This window comes from Callorhinus ursinus, unplaced genomic scaffold, assembly GCF_003265705.2.
Source record: "Callorhinus ursinus isolate GAN/ISIS: 27379988/994484 unplaced genomic scaffold, GSC_fseal_2.0 scaffold19, whole genome shotgun sequence".
Taxonomy (NCBI): domain Eukaryota; kingdom Metazoa; phylum Chordata; class Mammalia; order Carnivora; family Otariidae; genus Callorhinus; species Callorhinus ursinus.
This window is the reverse complement of record NW_027397081.1, coordinates 29,760,118-29,783,145: the sequence shown is the minus strand read 5'-3', so window position 1 is coordinate 29,783,145 and position 23,028 is coordinate 29,760,118. Positions and strand designations below refer to the sequence as shown.

General features: G+C 41.3%; 1 protein-coding gene and 1 pseudogene across 2 annotated transcripts; both read right to left on the bottom strand.

The window, feature by feature from the left end:
- Nucleotides 1-129: 129 nt before the first annotated feature.
- Nucleotides 130-1,551, bottom strand: LOC112840532 (swi5-dependent recombination DNA repair protein 1 homolog pseudogene; annotated as a pseudogene).
- A 3,797-nt stretch (nt 1,552-5,348) lies between these two features.
- On the bottom strand, nt 5,349-23,028 carry ACAD8 (acyl-CoA dehydrogenase family member 8). 2 transcript variants are annotated; one of them, XM_025893339.2, is made up of 11 exons: nt 22,812-23,028; nt 17,466-17,566; nt 16,857-17,026; nt 15,946-16,055; nt 15,447-15,523; nt 14,908-15,045; nt 12,876-13,011; nt 12,683-12,780; nt 12,181-12,333; nt 11,402-11,504; nt 5,349-5,941 (listed from the first exon to the last, which is right to left on the bottom strand). In XM_025893339.2, exons 1-11 carry the CDS (start codon nt 22,942-22,944, stop codon nt 5,889-5,891), a joined length of 1,272 nt encoding a protein of 423 aa, XP_025749124.1. In that variant the 5' UTR covers nt 22,945-23,028; the 3' UTR covers nt 5,349-5,888. The 2 variants fall into 2 exon arrangements, with proteins under 2 accessions (XP_025749124.1, XP_025749125.1); XM_025893340.2 differs by having other exon boundaries at nt 22,836-23,028.

The following is a 23,028-nucleotide window of genomic DNA, read 5'->3' as shown; positions in this document are numbered from 1 at the left end:
ACTTGTCTTTCTCTGGTTGACTTATTTGACTTAGCATAATACCCTCTGGTTCCATCCACGTTCTGGCAAATGGCAAGATCTCATTTTTTGATGGCTGTATAATGTTCCGTGTGTATATAGATACCACATCTTCTTTATCCATTCATTTGTTGATGGACATCTGGACTCTTTCCATAGTTTGACTATTGTGGACATTGCTGCTATAAACATTGGGGTCCATGTGCCCCTTCGAATCATTGTTTGTATCCTTTGGATAAATACCCAGTAGTGCAATTGCTGGGTCCTAGAGTAGCTCTATTTTTAACTTTTTGAGGAACGTCCGTACTGTTTTCCAGAGTGGCTATACCAGTTTGCATTCCCACCAACAGTGTTAAGTGGGTTCCCCTTTCTCCACATCCTTGCCAACGTCTGTTGTTAACTGAGTTGTTAATTTTATCCATCTGACCAGTGTGAGGTGGTATAAATTTTTTTTTTTTTTTACAAAACAATATTAAAACTGACTTCCAGAGATGCCCAATTTATTTTTTAAACATGATTTAATTTTTTTCACATTTCTTTAAATATCAAGTTTTTTGACAAATTTATCCAAAATGTTAAATTTTCACTTTAGAACTTATAACAGAGTGCCCTAAACTGATGTTCATTAAGATACCTTTCTGCAAGTCCTAATGGTTTCTATCTTCCTTTTAAAATGTATTAAGTATCTTTTGTCATTCTCAAAAATATTCTGGAGAAAAAATTATGAATTAAGCACCCATAAATTTTCTTCATTTCTATTACAGTGTAGCAATTTATCTTCTAACCCACAGTGGTCTATCAACTAAGTCAGGCTGAGTTTCTTGTTCTCCTTAGACATAGCTGGTTGCAACTCATAATGCAACAGTTGGCTACAGATTCTCCATTTCTTTATTAACAACTCTAATTGAGACAGGTCATTCTCTGACCTGTATATTTTGACCAGTTTTCACCTCTGAAGGTCTTCTTTCTTCTGAATCCGCTTCACCAATTTTGCTTTTTCTTCATTTAATCCTTGTTTGGGAAGATCTTCATTCTCAAAGTCACTTTGGAGATCACTGCATGACCCAGTATCAAGTGATTTAGGGTCACATATACTGATATTATTGAAAGTATTTTCCAAGTAAGTATTTTCTTCAAATTGGCTGTCAATGTGTTTAAAATTTTCTTGAAATTCCAGTTTTCTTCTGTTGAAGATGGTTTCTCTGAAAAAGTCTGATCATCTTCATTCTCTACCTTAAGATGTTTTACTATACTGTAACAGGAATTTAATGAAGATCTAGTTTTTCTTAATCATCCTTTAAGTGTTGCACTCATAGGCTAGAAATATAGAATAGCTCCACCGAAGAACTGAGATATTCATCCTTGTTTTCTTGAATTAATTGTATGGGGAGATGGTTTGGCACAGGCCTGTGGCATATTAGGTAAAATCACAGCTGAATCAGATCGACTTTCTACCTTGAAAACGAAATCTTGGGTTCTTCCTAAATAAAACTGTGTTGGTCCAAAGGTAACTACTGGTAATTTCTGGACAAATTAATTAGTTAGCATCTTATATAAACAAGACTCTCCATGTTTTTATCTATCAAAATAGCCTCAGATCTGCCATAAGGGGTGCAGGAGAATAACAGTTGTGGAATTCTTCAGGAATTATTTAATTCCTTAACAAATAATTAATTCTTTAATTTCGCTACTCCAGCTTTATAATGAAAAGAAATATAACTGAAATCTTGACTCAAAAAACATAATTAGATCTGTCACAGTTCCCTAAACCCTAAAAACTGTGTAACTAGAATCAATGACCATATTAATGGGATCACACAGTACACAACCTTCTGAGTTTGCTTTTCACTCACCAAACTTCCCTGGAGGTCCATCCAAGTTCTTGCATCTAGTTAGCTGACTTTTGATGGTGTGTCTTGCCTATTCCTAAAAAGTATTTGCCAGCAGCTACAATTAGTATCACATTGGTGGGGATGGCTTTTTTACAGTCTTCATCTGCTCAAAAAACATTGAGCTCCTACTATATGTGAAGAATGAACCAAGAATAAAGAGATGAATCAAATATATTTCTGACTTACAACTTGAGTCTGGTGGAAGAATCTTATGGCCCATTAAGTCCAGACTGGTTTAAAGGAAAAATGAAAACCAGTGATACTTTGAGATTTTCTGTAGAAAGGCCAGAATAGTGTGAGCAGCTCAGGGCCCCAATCTGGGTGAGAGCTGGGGAAGGGAACCAGTGGACTATCTTGGAGTATTCTTTGTATAGCTCTTGAGGAAACCATAATGCCCATATTAAAGTTGGGTGCGGGGGAGAGAACCAAACCAACACTCAGTAGAACTGCACTGGAAATAAATCACAGGCCCCACTTTTCCAGAGCATGATGACTCAGAATATCCTTCTTCCTCTGTTGGTGTGAAGAGAACTGGCAACCCCTCATTCTGTTCTGTGGGGATTAAGAATGCCTGATCAGAGAGAGCTAAGATTCCTTTCTGTTTGTATGATATAAGTGAATGTTCTAGTTGTCCTGACTGACCCAGAATGTCCTGAGCTTTGGATCAAGAAACCGGGTGAAAAGACAAGTAGCCAGGAGGAAAAAGTAAAAAGTCCCGAGTGCACACTTACCACTACCCTCAGTTACAAGTAACAGAGAGAAATCTGAGTCCTCCTGGAGCAGGAGGGAAGAGCTTTTGGGGTCCTGCTAGTGGTGTGGGATTTTGCTCCATTCTAAGCAATGAAAGAATGTTCTATCCTGGCTCATTTTTTCCCTTCTCAGGCAGTCCTTGCCACAGGCCACCAAGCAGGAGACTGGATTTTAGTTGGAAAAACTTGTCCATTGGGCTCCCACTTAACTCTGGCTTCTTCGGATCCTCCTCTCTTCCTTCCCATGGGAATCACTAACTGGGAATTGTTGGAGTGGGGACACAGGGACCCACACTGTTCCAGTGTTTGTCATGACACTGTGGCAGACACTCCTCACCTGCCCACGCTTAAAAGGAGAGCATTCATTCATTCATATGGTGTTTGGCTGATCATAACTCCCAGGCATAACAGCCTGAGTGCTGAATGGGAAACAAATTTTGGGTAGAAGAATATATATGGAGATGTTCAGATAAAGCAGAGAGGACAGACAATAGGAAATTTACTGTGAAACTAAGGAAGCTTAAGCTCTGGGTCCCTTCTAAGATCCTGGGAGAAACCTTAGAAATCTGTTTATGTACATATATGTTTCTGTAAAGTTAGCAAAGGGAAAATGCAATCCTGCCACTTACCTGGAAGAGAGGTAGACCAGAAATATTTGGTATTCAACACTAAATGACTACTAGTCATGATTCTAACTTTTTAAAGGTTCTTGGCAGAGATGTGTCTTAACACTTCAGCGTGCCACCTGTGTAAGTTGGAGCAAGTCACTTAATCTCTTTACAGTTCACTATGCTCACCTATAAAATGAGATTGATAATACTAACTAATATTTGAGAGTGCTTAATGTACTCTGTCCAAAGCCCTTTATATGGATTCTCTCACTTGATTCACCAATTATCCTATGAGGCAGGGATCCTTATTATCTCCAATTTACACTTTACACACACACAATTTACAATTTAAGGAAACAGGCACAGAGTGTTTTTTTCTTAAAGTCACATGGTTAGTGAATAAAGCTAGCAATCAAATCCAGATATGGGAGCCTGAATCCATAGTCCAGTCTCTTAACAGAACCATTGGTAGTTGCTGTTTTCATCAGGGTTGTTACTCAATTCAATTCAGATCAATTTAACATAACAAGTATCTCAAGTACCTATTCACGCAAGGAGCTCCTTGTGAAAATCATGAGATATAGGAGATAATCTGCAGGAAAGTACTTTGGAGAAGTCGTAGTGTTTTTAAAATAAAAGTATAACCAGATAAGCACTAAAGCAAATAAGTAAATAAGATATTTCTAATTTACTGAATCTTCAAAGGATGAAAATTTTAATGGGTGACCTAAACATTCCTCTGTTTAAATGGACATATAATTAGAACAATTAGATTTCCCCCTCAACGGTAAGAGTATTATAAGGGGAGATAGTTTAAAGAGATTATGAAGACAACTTAGAAATCCAATTTTCACTGAGGCCATCATGTTAGAATCACAAGACTACTTGTGCTCCAGCGCACTTTGTAAATGTGTTCTTGCTACCACTTACTGAAATTATTTCCTAGTTACTAGCCTTCCAGGCCTATGAGTCCATCTAAGTTAAGTTGTGTTTGCTTATGTGTAGATCCTACACCTAATATAGTACTTGGCATAGAGGTTTTCCTTAAGACATTATTTGTTCTGCTCCTTTCGGCTTCATTTATGGAATGGCCAAATAAACAATGATAGAGATTGACCTGAACGTCCCTACATTCTTGCCACAGGGGTCAAATCCCTTGCTTAGGCTGCTGGGGAACTGAACTCTGAACAGTAATGGAGGGTGACAGAGTGAATTGCATTTGTAATAACTAGCATTTCACTCATCTCTTATGAGGGACACAAATAGTAAGACATTAATATAACACCTATTTTTGCTTCAAATCTGAACAGAAGCCTCAGAAGTGAATGCCAGAAAGCAGCCCAATTACTAGGGAGACCTTCATGTTCCATGTTCCACAGCAAACATTCTAAGCATGGGTCTGTGTCTGCTTACATCTCCTCTTTCCTTTACCTTCAAAGTTCAGGCTCGAATTGCCTCAGACCTTAATTACTTCCAGAACCTACAGACTGAACATGCCTTATCTTTGTCTTTCCCCACTCATATTCATCCTGCATATGCCTTCCAGAATGTTCTTATCAACAAATTATCTTATCATAGCTTCATTAAAAATCTTCTCATCTTCTCCACTACTTATGAAATAAAACCCACACTTTGGCTTTCATAACTCTCCATCCAGATTCAACTTATATTTTCTTTCCATCCCATGCCAAGCCCAAAGCACAACAAAACAAAGCTGCAAACAGCTCCCACACAAATTCTGCACTTTTCCTGCTCCTGGTTCCCCCCGTCTGAAACTGACTTTCTCTTTACATATTACACATTTTCATAAAAGTTTAATTTTAATTTCTACCTTCTTTATGAAGCCCTTCCTACTTTATCACTTTTGCCAGATAACTCTCTCTCTTCTATATGCCTATCATTTCCTTGCACTCAGATAGAAAATATGCTCAAAGTACTTATCAGGGAGGGTTATAGAAGCTTGAATACCATTCTTAGACCACATGCTTCTAAAAAAGAAAACAACAAACATTCAGAGTTCCAAATAACTTCAGCCCTTGATATTCAGAAAGTGTACAAGTGCAGATCACACCTAGGAGTAAGGTTTCCCAGATACTCATTTTATCATGATTTACATTCATAGGAGTAGTACAAAGGAAATGCAACCCACAGAAACCTTCTGCATCTTTAGCAGAGCACAGGAAAAGATAGGAGAGCATTTTTTCCTCCATTTCTCCTTTCCCACACCTTTGCTTTATCATCAGGAAAAACCCTCAGTGGAAGGGTTCAGATCTTGGAAGAGAGATTCAGTGAACCACCAAAATGCAGACAAATCAAGACAACATGTATCCAAGAAAGGACTCTGACTTGGTGGTGAGTCTTCATTGGTCACCTTTTTGCATTAGGAAAACAAGGTAGTGTGTCTTCTTGTGACATTCTCAATCAGGGCAGCTCCTCTAGTTCTGCTGAGGACTCTGTCCCAGTCCTATAGCTGATGCTGCTCCCAACACTCTGGGTCCACCTGGAAGAGCTCAGCCCTTCAATCGAATCCATGACTCATCTGCAACATAACAGTCCATATGAAACCTCTGATTCGAGTTGTACATTAACCATCATGCCCGAACATCCAAGTCTGGGTGCTACTCCTGAAACAGGCTTCGAGAGATCAGCATTCTCATCACTTCATTGCTACCTGCAAGGGGGAGGAAGAATGAAGGATTTAGTTGCAGCGAAGTCTGAGAGCTTGGTAAAGCTTTAACCAAGGTGCTCCAAGCCTCATTCAGGGTAGTAGTGGATATAAACCACAACTGTTGCTTTAACCCTGAGTGGGATGGGATTATTACAGACTTCTCTCCAAAGTACAGAAAAATGTCAGGAAGTAAGGAATAAATTTACTCTTTAAAAACACCTCGCCTGGGAGAGGGGAAGTTGGCTGAGTAGGAAGATGCCGAGCTTTCCTTCTCCTGTGGACACACTAAGGCTGCAACTATGTACAGCACAACTCACTCTGAGAACCTAAACTCTAGCAGAACAGCTATTCCATAGCTAAAGATATAAAGAAAAAGTCACACTGAGAAGGGTAGGAGGGGTAGAGAGTGTACGGAACCAAACCCACGCACAGTGACCCACAAGCAGGAGGATATCACAGGTGTGGAGGTCCTTCCTGAGGAGTGAGAGGTTCAAGTCCCACAGCAGACAGCCCCTGCCTTGGAGATCTTCACTGGGAAGATAAGGCCACATATTGTCTGGCTTTGAAAATCAGTGGAGCTTAACTCTAGGAGAGCCAGGGAGCTACAGGAAACTGAGACACTACTCTCAAAGGGCCCACACACAGTATCAGTCACTTGGAGCCCAGTATGGAGGCAGCAGTTGGAAAAGCTCCTGGGTCATACATGGGGGAGGTTTAATGACTAATTTTTGGGTGTGTGCCAGAGGGGCAGGGATCTGTGGGAACTTTCTCTGGGAATGGAAGTGTTAGCAAGCACCATTTTTCTTGTACTTCTACAGCTTAGTTAGCCAGATGCTTTGGGAACAAGATCTGACACCCTCCTTGCTACCCAGATGTTTCGGGAGCAAGATCTGACACCCACCCTACCTTGCTAGCACTGCTTGCCCCACCCTGGCATTTGCCTGCAGACCTGCCCGGCTCAACACACTCAACCCAGCAGATGTCCCTCTAAGCAGGTACTAACCACCACACCTGGCAGGCAACCTCAGTGGGGACTGGTGCACGCCCCCAAAGTCACTGCTGCCCACTAACACACCCACAAGACTCACAGGTGGGCCTAGCAGCCAGTCACCAACACACCCACAGTAGTCACAGCCCAGACACAACAGCACGACACATGCAGACCACATAGGGGACACCCTGGGAGTGCCTGGTTCTAGTGACCAGAAGGGATTGCACTAGGGATTGCCCCCAGGATGCATTCCATACAGGACATTACTTTCAGGACCAGGAGAGTCTGGCTTACTTGATACACAAAAACAAAAATGAGGAGACAAGAATATGCTCCAAATCAAAGAACAAGACAACATCTCAGAAAAAGAACTGAACAAACAGAGATAAAGAATCTACTTGATAAAGTTTCAAAAGAATGGTCATAAAGATATTCAGGGGCCTTGAGAGAAGAGTGGATGAACTTAGTGAAAATTTCAGTAGAGACAGAAAACATAAAACAAAAAATGAAGAGTACAGTAACTAAAATGAAAAAAATACACTAAAGGGAATCAACAGCAGATTACAGGATGCAGAATGGATCAGCAATCTGGAAGATAGGGTAGTATCAAGCATTTGAGCTGAGCAGCAAAAAGAAAAAAGAATTTTAAAAAAGGACAGGTTAAGGGACCTCTGGGACAACATCAAGCACACTAATATTTGCACTATTGGGGTCCCAGAAGGAGAAAAGAGAAAAAGGCAGAAAACTTATTTAAAGAAATAATGGCTGAAAACTTCCCTACTTTGGGGAAGAAAACAGACATCTAGTTTCTAGAAGCACAGAGAGCCCCAGACAAGATAAATCAAGGAGAACCATACCAAGACATGTAATATATATATAGATATATATATATATGGTAAATAAAATATATTATATATATAGATATATATAATATAATGTATATTATATATAATTAATATACATTTTATATATAAACATATATATATTTTTATATATATATATGGTAAAAATTACACATAAAGAGAAATCTTAAAAGCAGCCAGAGAAAAGCAAATAGCTATGTACAAGGGAAAACACCCATAAGGCTATGAGCTGATTTTTTCAGCAGAAACTTCGTGGCCAGAAGAAAGTGGCATGATATATTCAAAGTGCTAAAAGGAAAAAAACCTGCAACCAAGAATAGTCTACCTGGCAAGGAGAGATAAAGAGTTTTCCAGGGCGCCTAGGTGGCTCAGTTGGTTAACCGTCTGCCTTTGGCTCAGCTCCTGATCCCGGGGTCCTGGGATCAAGCCCCGCATCGGGCCCCCTGCTCCATGGGAAACCTGCTTCTCCCTCTCCCATTCCCCCTGCTTGTGTTCCCTCTCTCACTGTGTCTCTCTCTGTCAAATAAATAAATAAAAAATCTTAAAAAAAAAAAAGAGTTTTCCAGACAGGGGCGCCTGGGTGGCTTAGTTGGTTAAGTGTCCAACTCTTGATTTCCACTCAGGTCATGATCTCAGGGTCATGGGATCGAGCCCCGTGTTGGGCTTTGTGCTCAGCACAGAGTCTGCTTGTTCCTCTCCTTCTGCTCCTTCCCCCTGCTTGCATGTACTCTCTCTCTCAACTAACTAAATAAATAAAATCTTAAAAAGGTTTCCCAAACAAAAGTTAATGGAGCTCATCATTACTACACCGACCTTACAAGAAGTGTTAAAGAACTTCTTTAAGTTGAAAAGAAAAGGCAACAACTAGAAGTAAGCAAATTATGAAAAAAAAATTTCACTGGTAAAAGCAACATATACTATAGGTAGTAGATCAATCACTTATAAAACTAGTATGAAGATTAAAAGAAAAGAAAAGGTAGTAAAATCACCTATATCTAGAAAATTATACAATGGTATAAAACTGGAAATCAATTACAAGAAAAAAATGGTAAAAAACACATGGAGGCTAAACAACGTGCTATTAAACAACAAATGGGTCAACAAAGAAATCAAACAGGAAATAAAAAAATACCGTGAGACAAATGAAAATGGAAAGACAAGTTCCAAAATCTTTGGGACACAGCAAAAGCAGTCTAATAGGCAAGTTTATAGTGATACAGGCCTTCTTCAAGAAACAAGAAAAATTGGGGCACCTGAGTGGCACAGTTGGTAGAGTTAGGGTCATGAGTTCAAGCCCCATATCGGGGGTGGAGCCTACTTAAAAGAGAAAAAAACAAGAAAAATGTCAAATGTACAATCTAACTACACATCTAAAGGAATTAGAAAAAAAGAACAAACAAACCCAAAGTTAGTAGAAGAAAGGAAATAACAAAGTTCAGGGTGAAATAAATGAAACAGAGACTAAAAAAACAATAGGGAAAAGATCAGTGAAACTGAGAGCTGGTTCTTTGGAAAGATACACAAAATTGATAAATCTTTAGCCAGACTTATTAAGAAAAAAAAAAGAGAGAAGTCAAATGAATAAAATCAGAAATGAAAGAGAAGTTACAGCCAACACCACAGAAACATAAAGATTATAAGAGGCCACCATGAAAACTGATAGGCCAACAAACTGGATAACCTAGAAGAAAGAAACAGATAAATCCCTAGAAACATACAATTTTCCAAAACTGAATCAGAAATAGAAAATCTGAACAGACTGATTATGAGTAACAAAACTGAATTGGCAATCAAAAAACTCCCAACCATGAAAAGTCCAGGACTGGACAGCTACAGAGGGGGATTCTATCACACATTTAAAGAGTTACTATCTTTCCTTCTCAAACTATTTCAACTGTTGAATTACTGTGTTGCCCACCTGAAACTAATATAATAGTGTATGGCAACTTCACATAAAAAAAAAAGTACCTACAAAGTACAGAAAAAGCCCCAAAGGAGATTTTTTGGACTTACATATAAAAGGAATCCAAAATATTAATTCTGAATGTGGAAACATGAAATATTTTTTTTTTTTTACTTTTCCTATACTTTATAAGCTTTCAACAATAAATATACCAATTTCCTTGGTAATCAGAAAAGTGAATTTTAAAAGAACAGACAAAAATATTTTCCCTGAAGGGATGGGTCAACTTCTTGCACCATTTTTACAGTGGCTTTTAATGCAAAGAGAAATATGAACCCCCATGAGGAATGAGTAATCACACACTTCAAATAAAATCAAATCTAAATTTGCAGATTTATCCTATAACAAAGTTCACAATGAAACAAAGTGATACCAAAGTGAGCAGTGCCCCAAATTTTCTATAAGTGGATGATGGCATGGCCTCAAATAAATGTACCTGGCTTTTCCCATTTCTTCTCACAAGGTTAAAAGGCAGAGTCAGAATAAAAGTGAAGTCTCATGTTGTTAGACAACAAAGTTTACCTACTAAATTTGTCATTCATAAACGCTGGGTAAGGAAGTAACTGTAGGACTAATCAGAGGACAAAGCCTATGGGGAACTTGAGCACCAGTGACTGAGCTCATTAACATATATCAGGGATGAGGTCTGCAGAAGAAAGCAGACTCTTAACTTTTAGAAGCCTGTGATTTGGACATAACACCGGAGCGGTAGGTCTCAGAGTGTGCTTCCCAGATGTGCAGCTGCAGCCTCACTTGAAAACTTGTTGGAGATGCAAAATTCTCAGGCCTACCTAAGACCCACTGAGTCAGAACCTCTGGGTGTGAAGTCTAGCAATCTGTTTTCACAAGCCCTCTGGGTGATTCTAATACCTCTTCAGGTTCAAGAATGCTTTGAAAATGACAGAGAGAACAACGCCCACAGCTCTCTCCTGTACCTTCGTGGAAGCAGCCCAACATTGCATCATGGAAAGTCACTTAGATAAGCTTTTGCCCCATCTGGCTCTTCTACAGTATAACCACTCTGTCTGCCTACGCCAACTGAGACAAGAGTCATGTAATTTCAAGACTTCTGCACTGGTGTGGAGTGTGGAAAAGGCCATGCTCTGAGCCAGCCTCTGGCAGCTTACACATTTTCCAGCCTAATCCAGTCTGTGATTGCCAAGAAAAATACCCATATGATTTAGTTTACTGAAAAATCTATTAGCAATATTGATAGAGATATCTTCAATTTATAGCGGTTCCTTGTGATCAAATTAGCTCACATTTGCCCTGTACAGAAGTTTTGGGATCCCTGAGGACCAAGTACTTCATAAAAGCAAAGAGTTACTGTTGAAGTTTTCAAAATGCTTTCCCATATATTATCTGAGTTTGAGTGTTCTCTAAAAGTTGCAAAGAAAAAGAGCAGAAATAGAGTGATCTGATAGCTTACCCATGATAACAAAGCAGAGCCTCCTGACTCCCAAGCTAGTACTCTGTATGACACCCACAAACACTTCCAGAGCAGGGTCAGGAGAAAGAGGAAGAAGGAAGGCAAAAGACAGACAGGGCCTGATGGAACCCTCAGAATCAGTCAGCATGGGGACAGACAGGCTGAAAAAAGTGGTGATCCTATAAGCATTCTGGAGAACAGCTCTGGCAATTTTTACCTTCTAGGATTTGATGGACCCTGGAGTCCCGCACATACTGCTGAACAGCATAGTCCTTCAGGTAGCCATAGCCTCCATGCATCTGTAAAGCCTGGTTGCAGATCTTCAGGGAGACAGGGATTAGACATCTTTGACTGGGGGGAAGACTGTGGAACACATGGCTTCTCTTTCTACCCCAGCCCCCAATCTGGCAGCCTGTTGTAAACTAATACGAGGAAGAACAACCTACAGATAATCAGCCCCCAGCCCAAACAGGGGCTCTGTATTCTGTGTGGTTAGACAACAGAGGAGGTTTACCTACTAAACTTGTCAGTTACCACTAGGCAGGCAACTCAGAGAGCTCTGCCTTTATTGCTTTATTATCTGCAGGGGCCAAGCTGCCCACAAGCACTTTGGCTGGGATTTTGTGAAGCTACATACAATGCCATCTAGTGGCAATGTAGCCTCATGTGGAAATAGTTCTGCTCTTGACATTTTAAACATAGCACAGTGCTAAATTTGAGCAAGTGGCATTGGGCTGCTCTGAACCTTCCTCCAACGGTAGTGTCTCATCTAGAACACAATCAAATGACAGTGACAGAATGGAGTACGTAATGGCACAGAGCAGGTAAAAAGTCAGCTGAGAGCTCCCAAGCAGGCCTCTCATGAGTTCATTTATATGCCTAAGCCCCAAGGTGATCTCTGCAGCATCCTAGGGGTAGACTAATGGCTCTCAACATCCCTGGACCTAGCAGCTGCTCATTGTCCACCCAAGACAGCCAGAGGACATCATCACGCACAGCAAAGCATTCATCTGTAGCAAAGAGCTTGGCCATGGAGCAGAGGGCCACTGCATCTTCCCGCTCCTCCTGCAGAGCCACTGCTGCATTGCGGATTATCAGCCGCGAGGCCACCAGCCTTGTTGCCATATCAGCCAGTTTGAATTGCAGGTACTGCAGCAACAGGGGATAAGAGAACCAGACAAGATAGACAGGCTTAGACCAGCACCTGATCTGGGGCCCTCTATAAGACATCTCTCATGAGGTACCTTTTCTAACTGACCCCAAGCTTCAAAGTCCCTGCCTCTTCTACAGAGCAAATGTCCTGTCTTGTGAGTTCTAAGCCTACTTTGTCTGCCCTGCGCTTCAGTGAAAAAGATTACTGATAAAATTAGAACACAAGTTCTAAGATGGGGGCAGAACTCCAGTGAGGACTCATAGCCTCACCCTCCGAGAGAATGTGGGCCACAGAGCAGGTCGTGGGCAGAGTGGAAAGCAAATGCAGGGGCCTCTGGGAAATTACCTGGTTACTGGCCAGAGGCTCTCCAAACTGCTTCCGAACATTGAGGTGGTCTCGGGTGAGGATGACTGAAGCATGAGCAGCTCCTAGGGAGCAGGAAGCTGGAAAGGAAAAGTGCCAACATTTCAAATGAGCCAGGACAGTGCTGCTTGCCCCAGCCCGGCTACCTTCCTGCCCCATCCTATTGTGTTCTCACCAACATTGATCCTCCCTCCATTCAGTCCTTTCATGGCAATGACGAAGCCCTGTCCCTCGTTTCCAATTCTGTTGGCCACTGGCACTGCACAGTCTTCAAAGATCACGGCGCGCGTTGGCTGTGAGTTCCACCCCATCTGGCAAAAATCAGGGACTGTATGGCTGCCCAACAGAGTGGCATTCAGGGCAGTGACTCTTCTCTTCTACGAGCCCCTGCCTGCCTGTCCAATTTCATCCTATGCTGTTCTCTTCTTTGCTCACTGCCTTAGGGACATACTGAACTATTTTTTTGTTCCCCCAATAGGCCATCTACTGTTGTCTCTGCCCAGAATTCTTCTTATGTTGCTTTTTCTATAGTCTGGATTTCATCTCAAAAGTCATGACCTCTGGGAGTTCAGCCCTATTACAGAAGCTTTCAAGCTCTCCTCAGTGTCCTATCCAACTGTTTTATCTCTTTTTGTAACACACAGCACTACCAGAAGGTACCTTGCTTATTTACATGTCTGTTGCCCATCCCTGCTTGCTGACAGGTAAACTCTATGAGGGCAGAGCTTTGTCTTTGTTCACTGCTCTACCCCTACTGTTTACAAATGCTTGGCATATAGTAGGCACTCACCAGCTGTCGAATGAATACAGAGGTGTCCTTCCAAATTTCCCTTATATTAAAAAATATATAAAGCAAAACTAATAATTAAAAAAGAAAATAAATTAAAAAAGAAAGATAAATGTATACACTTAAAAGGGAGAGAAAACAGAAAACGAAAGGAAGAAAAGATACACTTTTTGTTTCTGGAATTTATTTGTGATTTTTCTCTAGGCACGAAATTTGACAGCTTTGGTAATTCTGTCAACAGACATCACAAATACTGAGATGGATACTACCTATGTGTGTTGAAACAATCATCACTGCCTTTATAAGCACAAACAACCTAAATCGGTATAACTTGAACCTGTAACATTATGTGTCAGACTATGTAAGTCAGTCCATGTTGTATGACCCAAAGGAGACATTCCTAGATTTAAGATATTCTACAGCTGTATATCTTACATGTCACATATACAAGTTATATGCCACAATTACAGCTTATATACCTTATACAGATAAGACAACGTAATAGTAATATGTCTTATAATTTCAAATAAGGCTAGGAGTAACTTCTGTATCCTCCTTCACCCCAGGAGCCAGCATCATGCTTTGCACATAGTAGGAATCTAGTAAAAACCTACTATACTAATAAATGAAAAGGGGCCCTAAAACCTCTAACTCTTTGCAGTTTATAAAATATCAGGAAAGCTCATGAGGGGAAATATGGAAACCCTAGGAGCTATGAAAGGAGAGTATAGTTAGGGGTCATTTCATTACCTGACTTCTGCCCCCAAATCCTAACTATAACAGTATATATTGGAGGGATATGATTATTCTGGTCCCCCGGCCTAACAAATCTGAATGGGTCTCATTACCACCGGCTACAGCTATGGAATCACACTTCTACTCTTCATGGTCTGGCTATGGGATTGCTATATCCTAGGAACGTCTTTTCAAAGCACCTATGGAAACACTCTCCCTCTTACATGACTGAAACACTAACGATCATCTCCAATGAGTTTTATTTTATTTTTATTTAAAGAAAAGTGGCCCATATGCTTTTCATCCCAGACTTGTAGTCACCACCAGATCTGTAAATATTTCTTCCTGGGATAAAAGAATGTGCCAAAATAAGAAGCTGAATAAGAAACACAGGCCAAAAGTGGAGGCGGTACAGATGTCAGAGAAATCCCTCACACTAAAAAGATAGGCAGCTCATGAAACTTACTGGCACACTCTGCCATTTTGCCAGTGGTGTGGTATTCCTTCAGCCATGCCCCATTCTATTCCATATGCTTCTGTTGAAATCCTAATAGAAGCAACCATGTCCAAGTCAAGTTAGCAAGAATGTAAACTATTCCTTGAAATAGAACAGAGGTTGGTCTGGCAGGTGGCAGACTCTTGGATTGTTTGAACTTCAATTGTTTCCTGTCCAATAGCCACTCACCTTTTTTTCCTTCTTGCCAAAGCTAAGGCCAGGGGTCCCCTTCTCCACAACTATACAAGAGATGCCTTTGGGGCCTGGCCCTCCTGTTCGGCACATGACCACGTAGATGTCTGATTCACCTCCACCACTGATGAAGGCCTGAGGGTTGGAGAGGGGGTGTATAGGGATCAGGAAACACATCTGTCCCTGGAGCCTAACACCTGGGAAAGCAATCAGAGTCCTTCCGACAGTAGGACACTAAGAGGCATGATGGCACAGAGAAATGAAGGAGAGGTAAAAAGAACCTGTGCTGACTGGGGAATCAGGGATCTAGCTGATGAGACTATAAAAAGGATAGACAGAAAGGAGCGAGATTATCTGGACTCAGATCAGAAGAGCGAGAAAGTGAAGGTAAATAAAGGGAAATAGGTCAGAGGTTCTCTATTCAATGTGTAAAACTCCTAGGAAACATTAACTTGCAGATAGCAAGGATCCAGGCAATGTCAGCATGAAGATGGGCATAATCTCTAAGGTGTTCTGTAAGGTGGGCATGCTGGTACCTTGGAACCATTGAGGATGTAATGATCTCCTTGTCGTTTTGCTGAGGTCAAAAGGGAGGCAGCATCACTACCACTTCCTAAGGCGAGGATCAAAAGGAAGCAGAGAGGGTGGGAGAGAAAGTCAGTGAAAGTAAGGGGGCCCCAGCACGGTTCCACTTCCAAAGAAATCTTCCCTGATAACCAACAGCTTAGCATTTCACACTTTAAAATGCAGACAGCTGGAGGAACTCTCTGTATTTGGTGAAAACTGTGGACAGCAATGAGACCATTTTCCATCTCCCATCACACTGAGTACAAGGAGGCTCCAATCGGCAGCCTGGAGAGACTCTGCCCTACAGCGTTCTTAGGCTTGTGACATCAGGCCATGGGAATGTGTTCCTCCATGACCCAACTTCATGGTAAACAAGGGTTATAGGTATCGAGGGGACGAAAGAGTGCTCAGTGATTTCGCCTGAGCAGCATCCCCTGCTACGTTTTGCTGGCGGTATGGCAAACCCACCTGGCTCAGTGAGGCAGTAGGAAGCAAACTTCTCCATGGTACAGAGCGGTGGGCAAAATCTGTGCCTCTGTTCCTCACTTCCAAAGGTATCAATCATCCAGACACACATGCTGACAGGTACCCCAAGGAGAAAAGATAATGATAGAGTTAATACGGAGAAGAGGAAATCTGAGGGGGGAGGGATGGGGAAGGAAAGCACAAGCCGCAAAGCAGAGTGAAGAGGAAGAGAGTGGGAAGAGAAAAGTTGCCACTGAGAAGATGTGACTTTAAAGGAAAGGCCTGGGTTAAAACATATTCGTGGAACATGTACTACCCAGAGATAACCAGGGCCAAAGTGTTTCTCACTTGGATGTTCATGCTACTTCTAGGTTAAGTGACTTCCCTAAAAATCAAACAGTTATATGTATTTTGACAAATTCCTGGGGGCTTCATCCTAGGGGCTGAGGAAGACAGGAACAGGGCCCTGACCATCCTCCTGGAGAAGTCTGTTTGCTTCCAGTTCAATCTAGGATTTGGGAGAAGGCGGAGAGACATTCTCTAAGCAACATACAAGATGGCAGATTCAAGTCCAAGAGGCAGCAGCAGACCTAGAGTGAACTTTTTTTCTTTTTTTGAGGGAGTGCATGTGCTCGTAAGGAATTGGGGGAGCAGAGAGAGAGAGAGAGAATCCCAAACAGGCTCTATGCCCAGTGTGGAGTGTGACACGGGGCTCAATCCCATGACCCTGAGATCACAGCCTGAGCTGAAATCAAGAGTCGGACACTTAATTGACTGAGCCGAGCAACCCAGGTGCCCCGTCTGGTTCCTCAATGACAATCAACTTGAAAAGATGAACTTTTCCAAAATTTCCTAAAATTTCCCAGTCAACCCGATGAGAACTTCACTGTGCTCACCAAGCTTTTGACACTCACTTGTGGATGCTTATATAGGCTGTGGTGCTGGTGCAGCCTGTAGCCAAGGCCTCAAAGATGACAGATGTATCGAGCCGTGACAGTCCAGACCCACCTACATCTGTTCGTACGTAGACTCCCCCAAAGCCGAGCTGAGCAGCTTTCCGCATTGCGTCCACTGGGAACAACTCCTACGCACAAAAGAGAACAGGGTCATCAGTAAGGGATTCACAGATGGACTTTTCATTAAAGGGCATAATGAGGGATTAAGATGTTTGCATTTGGGAGCGTGTATATATTAACTTAATAGGGTATTTGTTATCTATAGTAGCAGTTAAAATGCATTCTATAAGCACTGGTTTTCTAGCATTAAAGTTCCTTTTAATTATCCATAGAATTGCCTTGGTTTTAAGAGTGTCTAAATCTTTGTACAATTAGAAAAACAAAAACAAAAACAAAACTAGTCTCTACAAGATGAGGATAGGAATCACAACATTACCAGTACTTCCATTTGCAGTAAGAGTTGTGCAAGGAGAATAAACATGGAACAGTTAGGTCTAAAAGGGGATGAAGACAGGGTCACCACAGGAGGCATTTGTTGGAACGTCTAGCCACAAGGAAAACTCCCACCTTCTGGTCCCACTCTGCCATATGTGGAGCCATCTCCCGGGTAGCAAAGTTAAAGGCCACTTTCTGAAATTCTTTCTGTTCTTCATTCAGTCCCATGGAAGCTGTGGGTAAGATTGCATATATTTGGTTCCAGGACAGGGGTCAGGGAAGAGTAGTGCCAAGATCGAGAAACATGAAGTTGAGACAGGGACGCACTGTAGCATTTCTCTTATACAGTATAACCTTTAACATCCATAGAATGGCCTTGTCTACCATTAATGAGTTCTCTGATGTATCATCTCCTTTTCCCTTCTTCTTTCCTCCCCAGTGGATCGGCTGGCTTCATTTGCCTCCTAACTGCTTATTCTTTCAGTACCCTTACTTATCTCTTCCTCCTCATAAATCCACATTAAAAAATAGTAAACACACACTGACCCTCAAATTAATGGTAAACTTTTTTTTTTTTTCCTTTAGGATGTCCTGCCTTTTCTGTATTGGTGTCCTGGGAAAATCTGTCCTATCTATGAATCTCTATTGCTGTCTGTCTGTCTCAACATATCCATTTTAAAAGATCAATTGGAAAGGAAGATATATATACTTTGGTTTACCTTTCAAATTAAGGAAAAGATCCTCTAATAAGGCTGTGCATTTGGCAAATCTCAGACATTCGCTGATAAACATTGATGATGAAAAAAAAGTCTTCCAGTGTTGAAAACATGGTTAAGGCCTCACTATATCGGTTTTTACCCAATGGACTCAGAATTCTCAGAACATTTTCTATCATAAACCATCAGTGATGTGACTTTGGGTAATTTCTTCACTTTTGGGTTTAAGATACTTAAAAGCTAAGGACAATGAATTGACTGACATCAACAGGTAGGCAGTATGGCCTCATTAGGAGAAGTTTCTCTCGAACCTTAAACATCTAATAAAAGACTACACCGTAGTAGTACTTAATCAGAGGTGACACTCTTCAGGAGAAAGAGAACTATATCTACCAACGTAAACAGAATTACTATCAATTCACAATATCATTACTTCATACATTTTCTTTAAGTGGCCAGTTGCCCAAATGACATGAACACTTTTTACAGATTTTTAAAAAAACTGCATAGAGTAAGATCAGACTGAATTAGAAAGCAGACATCCAAGTCAACTAGCTAGTTAAGTAAGGTATAAAATATTTTGCCTATTTTGCAAAGTGATACAGACTTCCAGGTAGCAGCAGGCAAAGCTCCCGTGAAAACAACCACCTTTTTGGGATAGTATAGCAAATTTAGAAAAGATGGGACCACAAATCCTGGGAGCCTACATCAGGATCAGCAACCTACACAGGGTGAATCAAGACTTACATTGTTCATATTTATGTCTCTTTTGTTGTCTCTTACTACTGTCATTTTGAAAGGACCACCTGCCGAAGGTGTGTAAGAAAAAATAGAGTGTATGCCTATACTTTTCCAAGTGAAGCCCTGAGGTACAGCGGTGGCTGTAAAAGGTAAGGCAGAAAGAAGGGCAGGGGTCTGTATTACCTTCTCAGGTTTCATCCTTTAGTGCTAAAGATGTGGTCATTATGGAGTGATGCTAAAGAGCGTTAAAGTAAGACTATGGAGCCACACTCGACAATAATTTATTTCAGCGCCTAATAGTGATGCACAATACTTCCAATAGAGAAGAAGAGCAGATGGCAGAGTCTGTTTCTCTAGGGCAGGCAGCATGGGGAGCAGTAATGGCTGGCTATTACTTCCAGGAGAAAGCAGTCTGTCTGCATTAGGGAGAAAGCAGTCTGTCTGTATTAAGGAAACTCAGAAAGGAATACTTGTGAGGATTAGACATTAGGCTACTTTGAGAAGCCTAGAGCAGAAATTTATGTTGGTTATTACTCACAGGAATACAGTTAGGGACGAACACTTCACAGTTCCTGACTGAGAGTCAGGTTATTTGTTTGCAGAAGTCTTGCAAAAATGCTCTTATAGATCATAGCTCAAAGACCATTCACAAAAGAATAATTATTGAATGTCTACTATGGAACAGTGCTGGGGTTACAAAGATGAATACAGTCCATTCACACAAAGGCTATCATAAATGGTAATAATGTCAATCCTACAGCATAAAGAGAGGTGCTACAGAATTTCAGTCCCAGCAAGAGCTCAACAAACGTTTACTATTATTATTATTAGAGTAAAACAAGTAGTTCAAGAAACAAAATGTTTAAGAAATAGGTTTGAATTGCATTCTAAGTAAACAACAGGGAATAGATGTATGCAAATCTTATGTGCAAGTATATACAACATAATTACACATTTTGAAATATAATATCCAACCCAATTTTTGATAAGGGAATGCTAATAAAATGAGAGCACTGCTTGGTGGAAAAAAAGTAGAAAAGGCAAGTTAAGAAGCAAATTATATACAAGAAAGCATGGTAACTAAGTAAAAATACCCGCATTCCCAGAATACATTAAAAACAAACAAAACAAAAACCAGACTTCACAAAGTTGGCCGGAGTTACTAGCAAGAGTTCAAGAAGCCAACACACACAGTAAAATGTAAAGTGGTAAAGCTAAATAGAAAAAGGGCCTGAGGCTCCTGAGTGGCTCTGTCCATTAAGCATCTGACTCTTGATTTCGGCTCAGGTCACGATCTCAGGGTCATGAGATCCAGCCCGGGTTGGGTTCTGTCCTGGACGTGGAGCTTGCTTAAGATTCTCTTTCCCGGATGCAGAGAAAGGGAAACCCTCCTACACTGTTGGTGGGAATGCAAGCTGGTGCAGCCACTCTGGTAAACAGTATGGAGGTTCCTCAAAAAGTTGAAAATAGAGCTACCCTATGACCCAGCAATTGCACTACTGAGTATTTACCCCAAAGATACAAATGTAGGGATCTGAAGGGGCACCTGCACCCCAATGTTTATAGCAGCAATGTCCACAATAGCTAAACTATGGAAAGAGCCCAGATGTCCATCGACAGATGAATGGATAAAGAATATGTGGTGTATATATAAACAATGGAATACTACTCAGCCACACACACACACCCACACACACACAAAAGAAATCTTGCCATTTGCAACAATGTGGTTGGAACTAGAGGGTATTATGCAAAGTGAATTAAGTCAATCAGAGAAAGACAATTATCATATGATCTCACTGATATGTGGATTTTAAGAAACAAAACAAAGGATCATAGGGGAAGACAGGAAAAAATAAACAAGATGAAATCAAAGAGGGAGACCAACCATAAGAGACTCTTAATCACAGGAAACAAACTGAGGGTTGCTGAAGGGGAGGGAGATGGGGGAATGGGGTACCTGGGTGATGGACATTAAGAAGGGCATGTGATGTAATGAGCACTGGGTGTTATATAAGACTGATGTATCACTGATCTCTATGTATGAAAATAATAATAACTTATTTGTTAATTGAATTTAAATAAAAAAAGCTTCCCTCTCTCCCTCTCCCTCTGCCCCCCCCGCCACATGCCTATACATGCACACGCTCGGTCTCAGAAGAAAAGAAAAAAGAAAAGAAAAGAAAAGAAAAAAGAAAAAGGGCCCAAAGGAGATGAGGAAACCCTTCACTGTATAGCAACCTAAGTGTAAGCAATGGGCAAAAAAAACAAAAAACAAAACAAAAACTCTAAATAATATAAGAATCTTTAAATGCATCCAAAGTAGAAACCTAACTAGAGAATCAACAGTTTTATTTGAGAGTCTTCATGTTTCAAAGAATGCTTGGGATGTTGCAGCAAAATGTAGTGGAAGAGCACTAGACAAGGATGTTATTAAATGTACAACTTTTAGTAAGTCAGGTACCTCAATCAACTTCGGTTATCCCATTGTCAAATGAGGGGGCTGCACTAGACACTGAATAAATTTCCTCATTTGTAGAATGAGGGAAGTATGCATAATGAATATGTACAACATATAAAATACAAATCATAATTATCTTAAAAATCATTTTTCACTTATTAAAATATGCAATGAAACAAATGTTAATCACTCCCATTAATTTGATATTGTAATATGGAGAATGATACATTGAAAAGGCAGTTTCCTTTCATTTTACTAATTAAGAGGTACTTTCTTTTAAAAAGATGTAAAAGTACCTCACTGGCCAAAGCTACACAACCAGCTGCTGGAAATACTCCAGCATATGTAACCTATCTGTTATTATTTAATATTAGCCTATTAAATATTTAATCTATTTGTTGCCAGGACAACTCCTTATTTGCCTTGGTATCAGCAAGGGTGACCTCATTTACCTAATTCTAATTGCTAGAACGGGCAGCACTTTGTGAAGGAGTTTTAGGACACGGAGAAGAAAACGGTGTTCTATACTAGTGTATGTCATAGATCTGGGTGTCAATCTAAGAGATTCATACCAAATCTGTTATAAAGAAGAGCGACATTTATTAAAAAGAATTTTTTTTTCAGAAGAAAAATTATTTGGCACTGGACAGAGTCACACAGTGGCCGGGTATCCCCAGTGGGCCTAGGCCCCCATCACTCCCCGTTACTTGCATCCAAATTATTTGCTTGGTGCCTGAAGACATTCAGGTCTGTCAACTGTGGGTAGTTTCCCACTTTCAATAATAATTATTTTTCAACGGGAATTTCAACAGTAAAAGTGTTTTATAACTACAGGTGGTAAATCGCAAAATTTATCTGATCAAATCCTGTATCACTTAAAGAAGGAACAGTGCTTCATCTACCACAACCAGCCCCAATCTATTTACATCTTTACTACCCGACTGTAAATGATCTAGGATTAAGACAAGACAAAACAAAACAAAGCCAGGAGTTTTTATGCACCCACTACTTATTTGAAAGTAGGTATAAGAAGAGAATCTGCCTCAGAGTTGTGAGGATCATTACAAAACCCTTGGTTAGTGTATTCATAAGTAAATGAATTTACTTATTAAACCTGATATCAAGAGGCTGATAGTACGTTTTTGGAAGACCTGAACAATTAACAAATATCATCAGCAACAAAGGTTAAGTTGCATTTTCCTATCTTCATTTATCTTCAGAGAGGACCCTGTGACGTGGGCAGGAGGGAAGACAGCTAAAAAGGCGGAGGACCGCCTGGAGCACGTGTTTCGGCCGCCAGGCTTCCCGCCCAGAAGTTTGGGGGCGGATGCAGGAGTACCAGAGAGGCCCAGGGGCGAAACAGATGGAGACCGCAGGGAGTGAGGGCGGCCAGAGAAGCCAGCCAGGTGGACAGAATGGGGAGACCAGCCAGCAGGGGAAGCCCACTCAGGAGGGGGCAGGTAGGGCTGGGGGGGGGGGGGCCCAGGTGACCGCTCAGGGCGAGCCGGGGGTGACCAGCGCTCTGTGGGCGCTCAGCCCTCCCCGCCCGGGGCCGGACACCTGCACCGGCGGGGTGAGTCTTACGATCTATGCAGGACACCAAGCCCCGGCGGCCGCTCTTGGCGGGGACCCGCAGAGCGCCGCGCGGGCAGTAGAGCCACCCTCTCAGCCGCCAGCAGCCGCTCCGCAACATGTTAGCAGCCCCTCCTCCAGCCAGAACCAGCCGGCAGTGACCCGCGCCAGTGCATCAACCAGACACCGTGCACCGTCCAGGTCC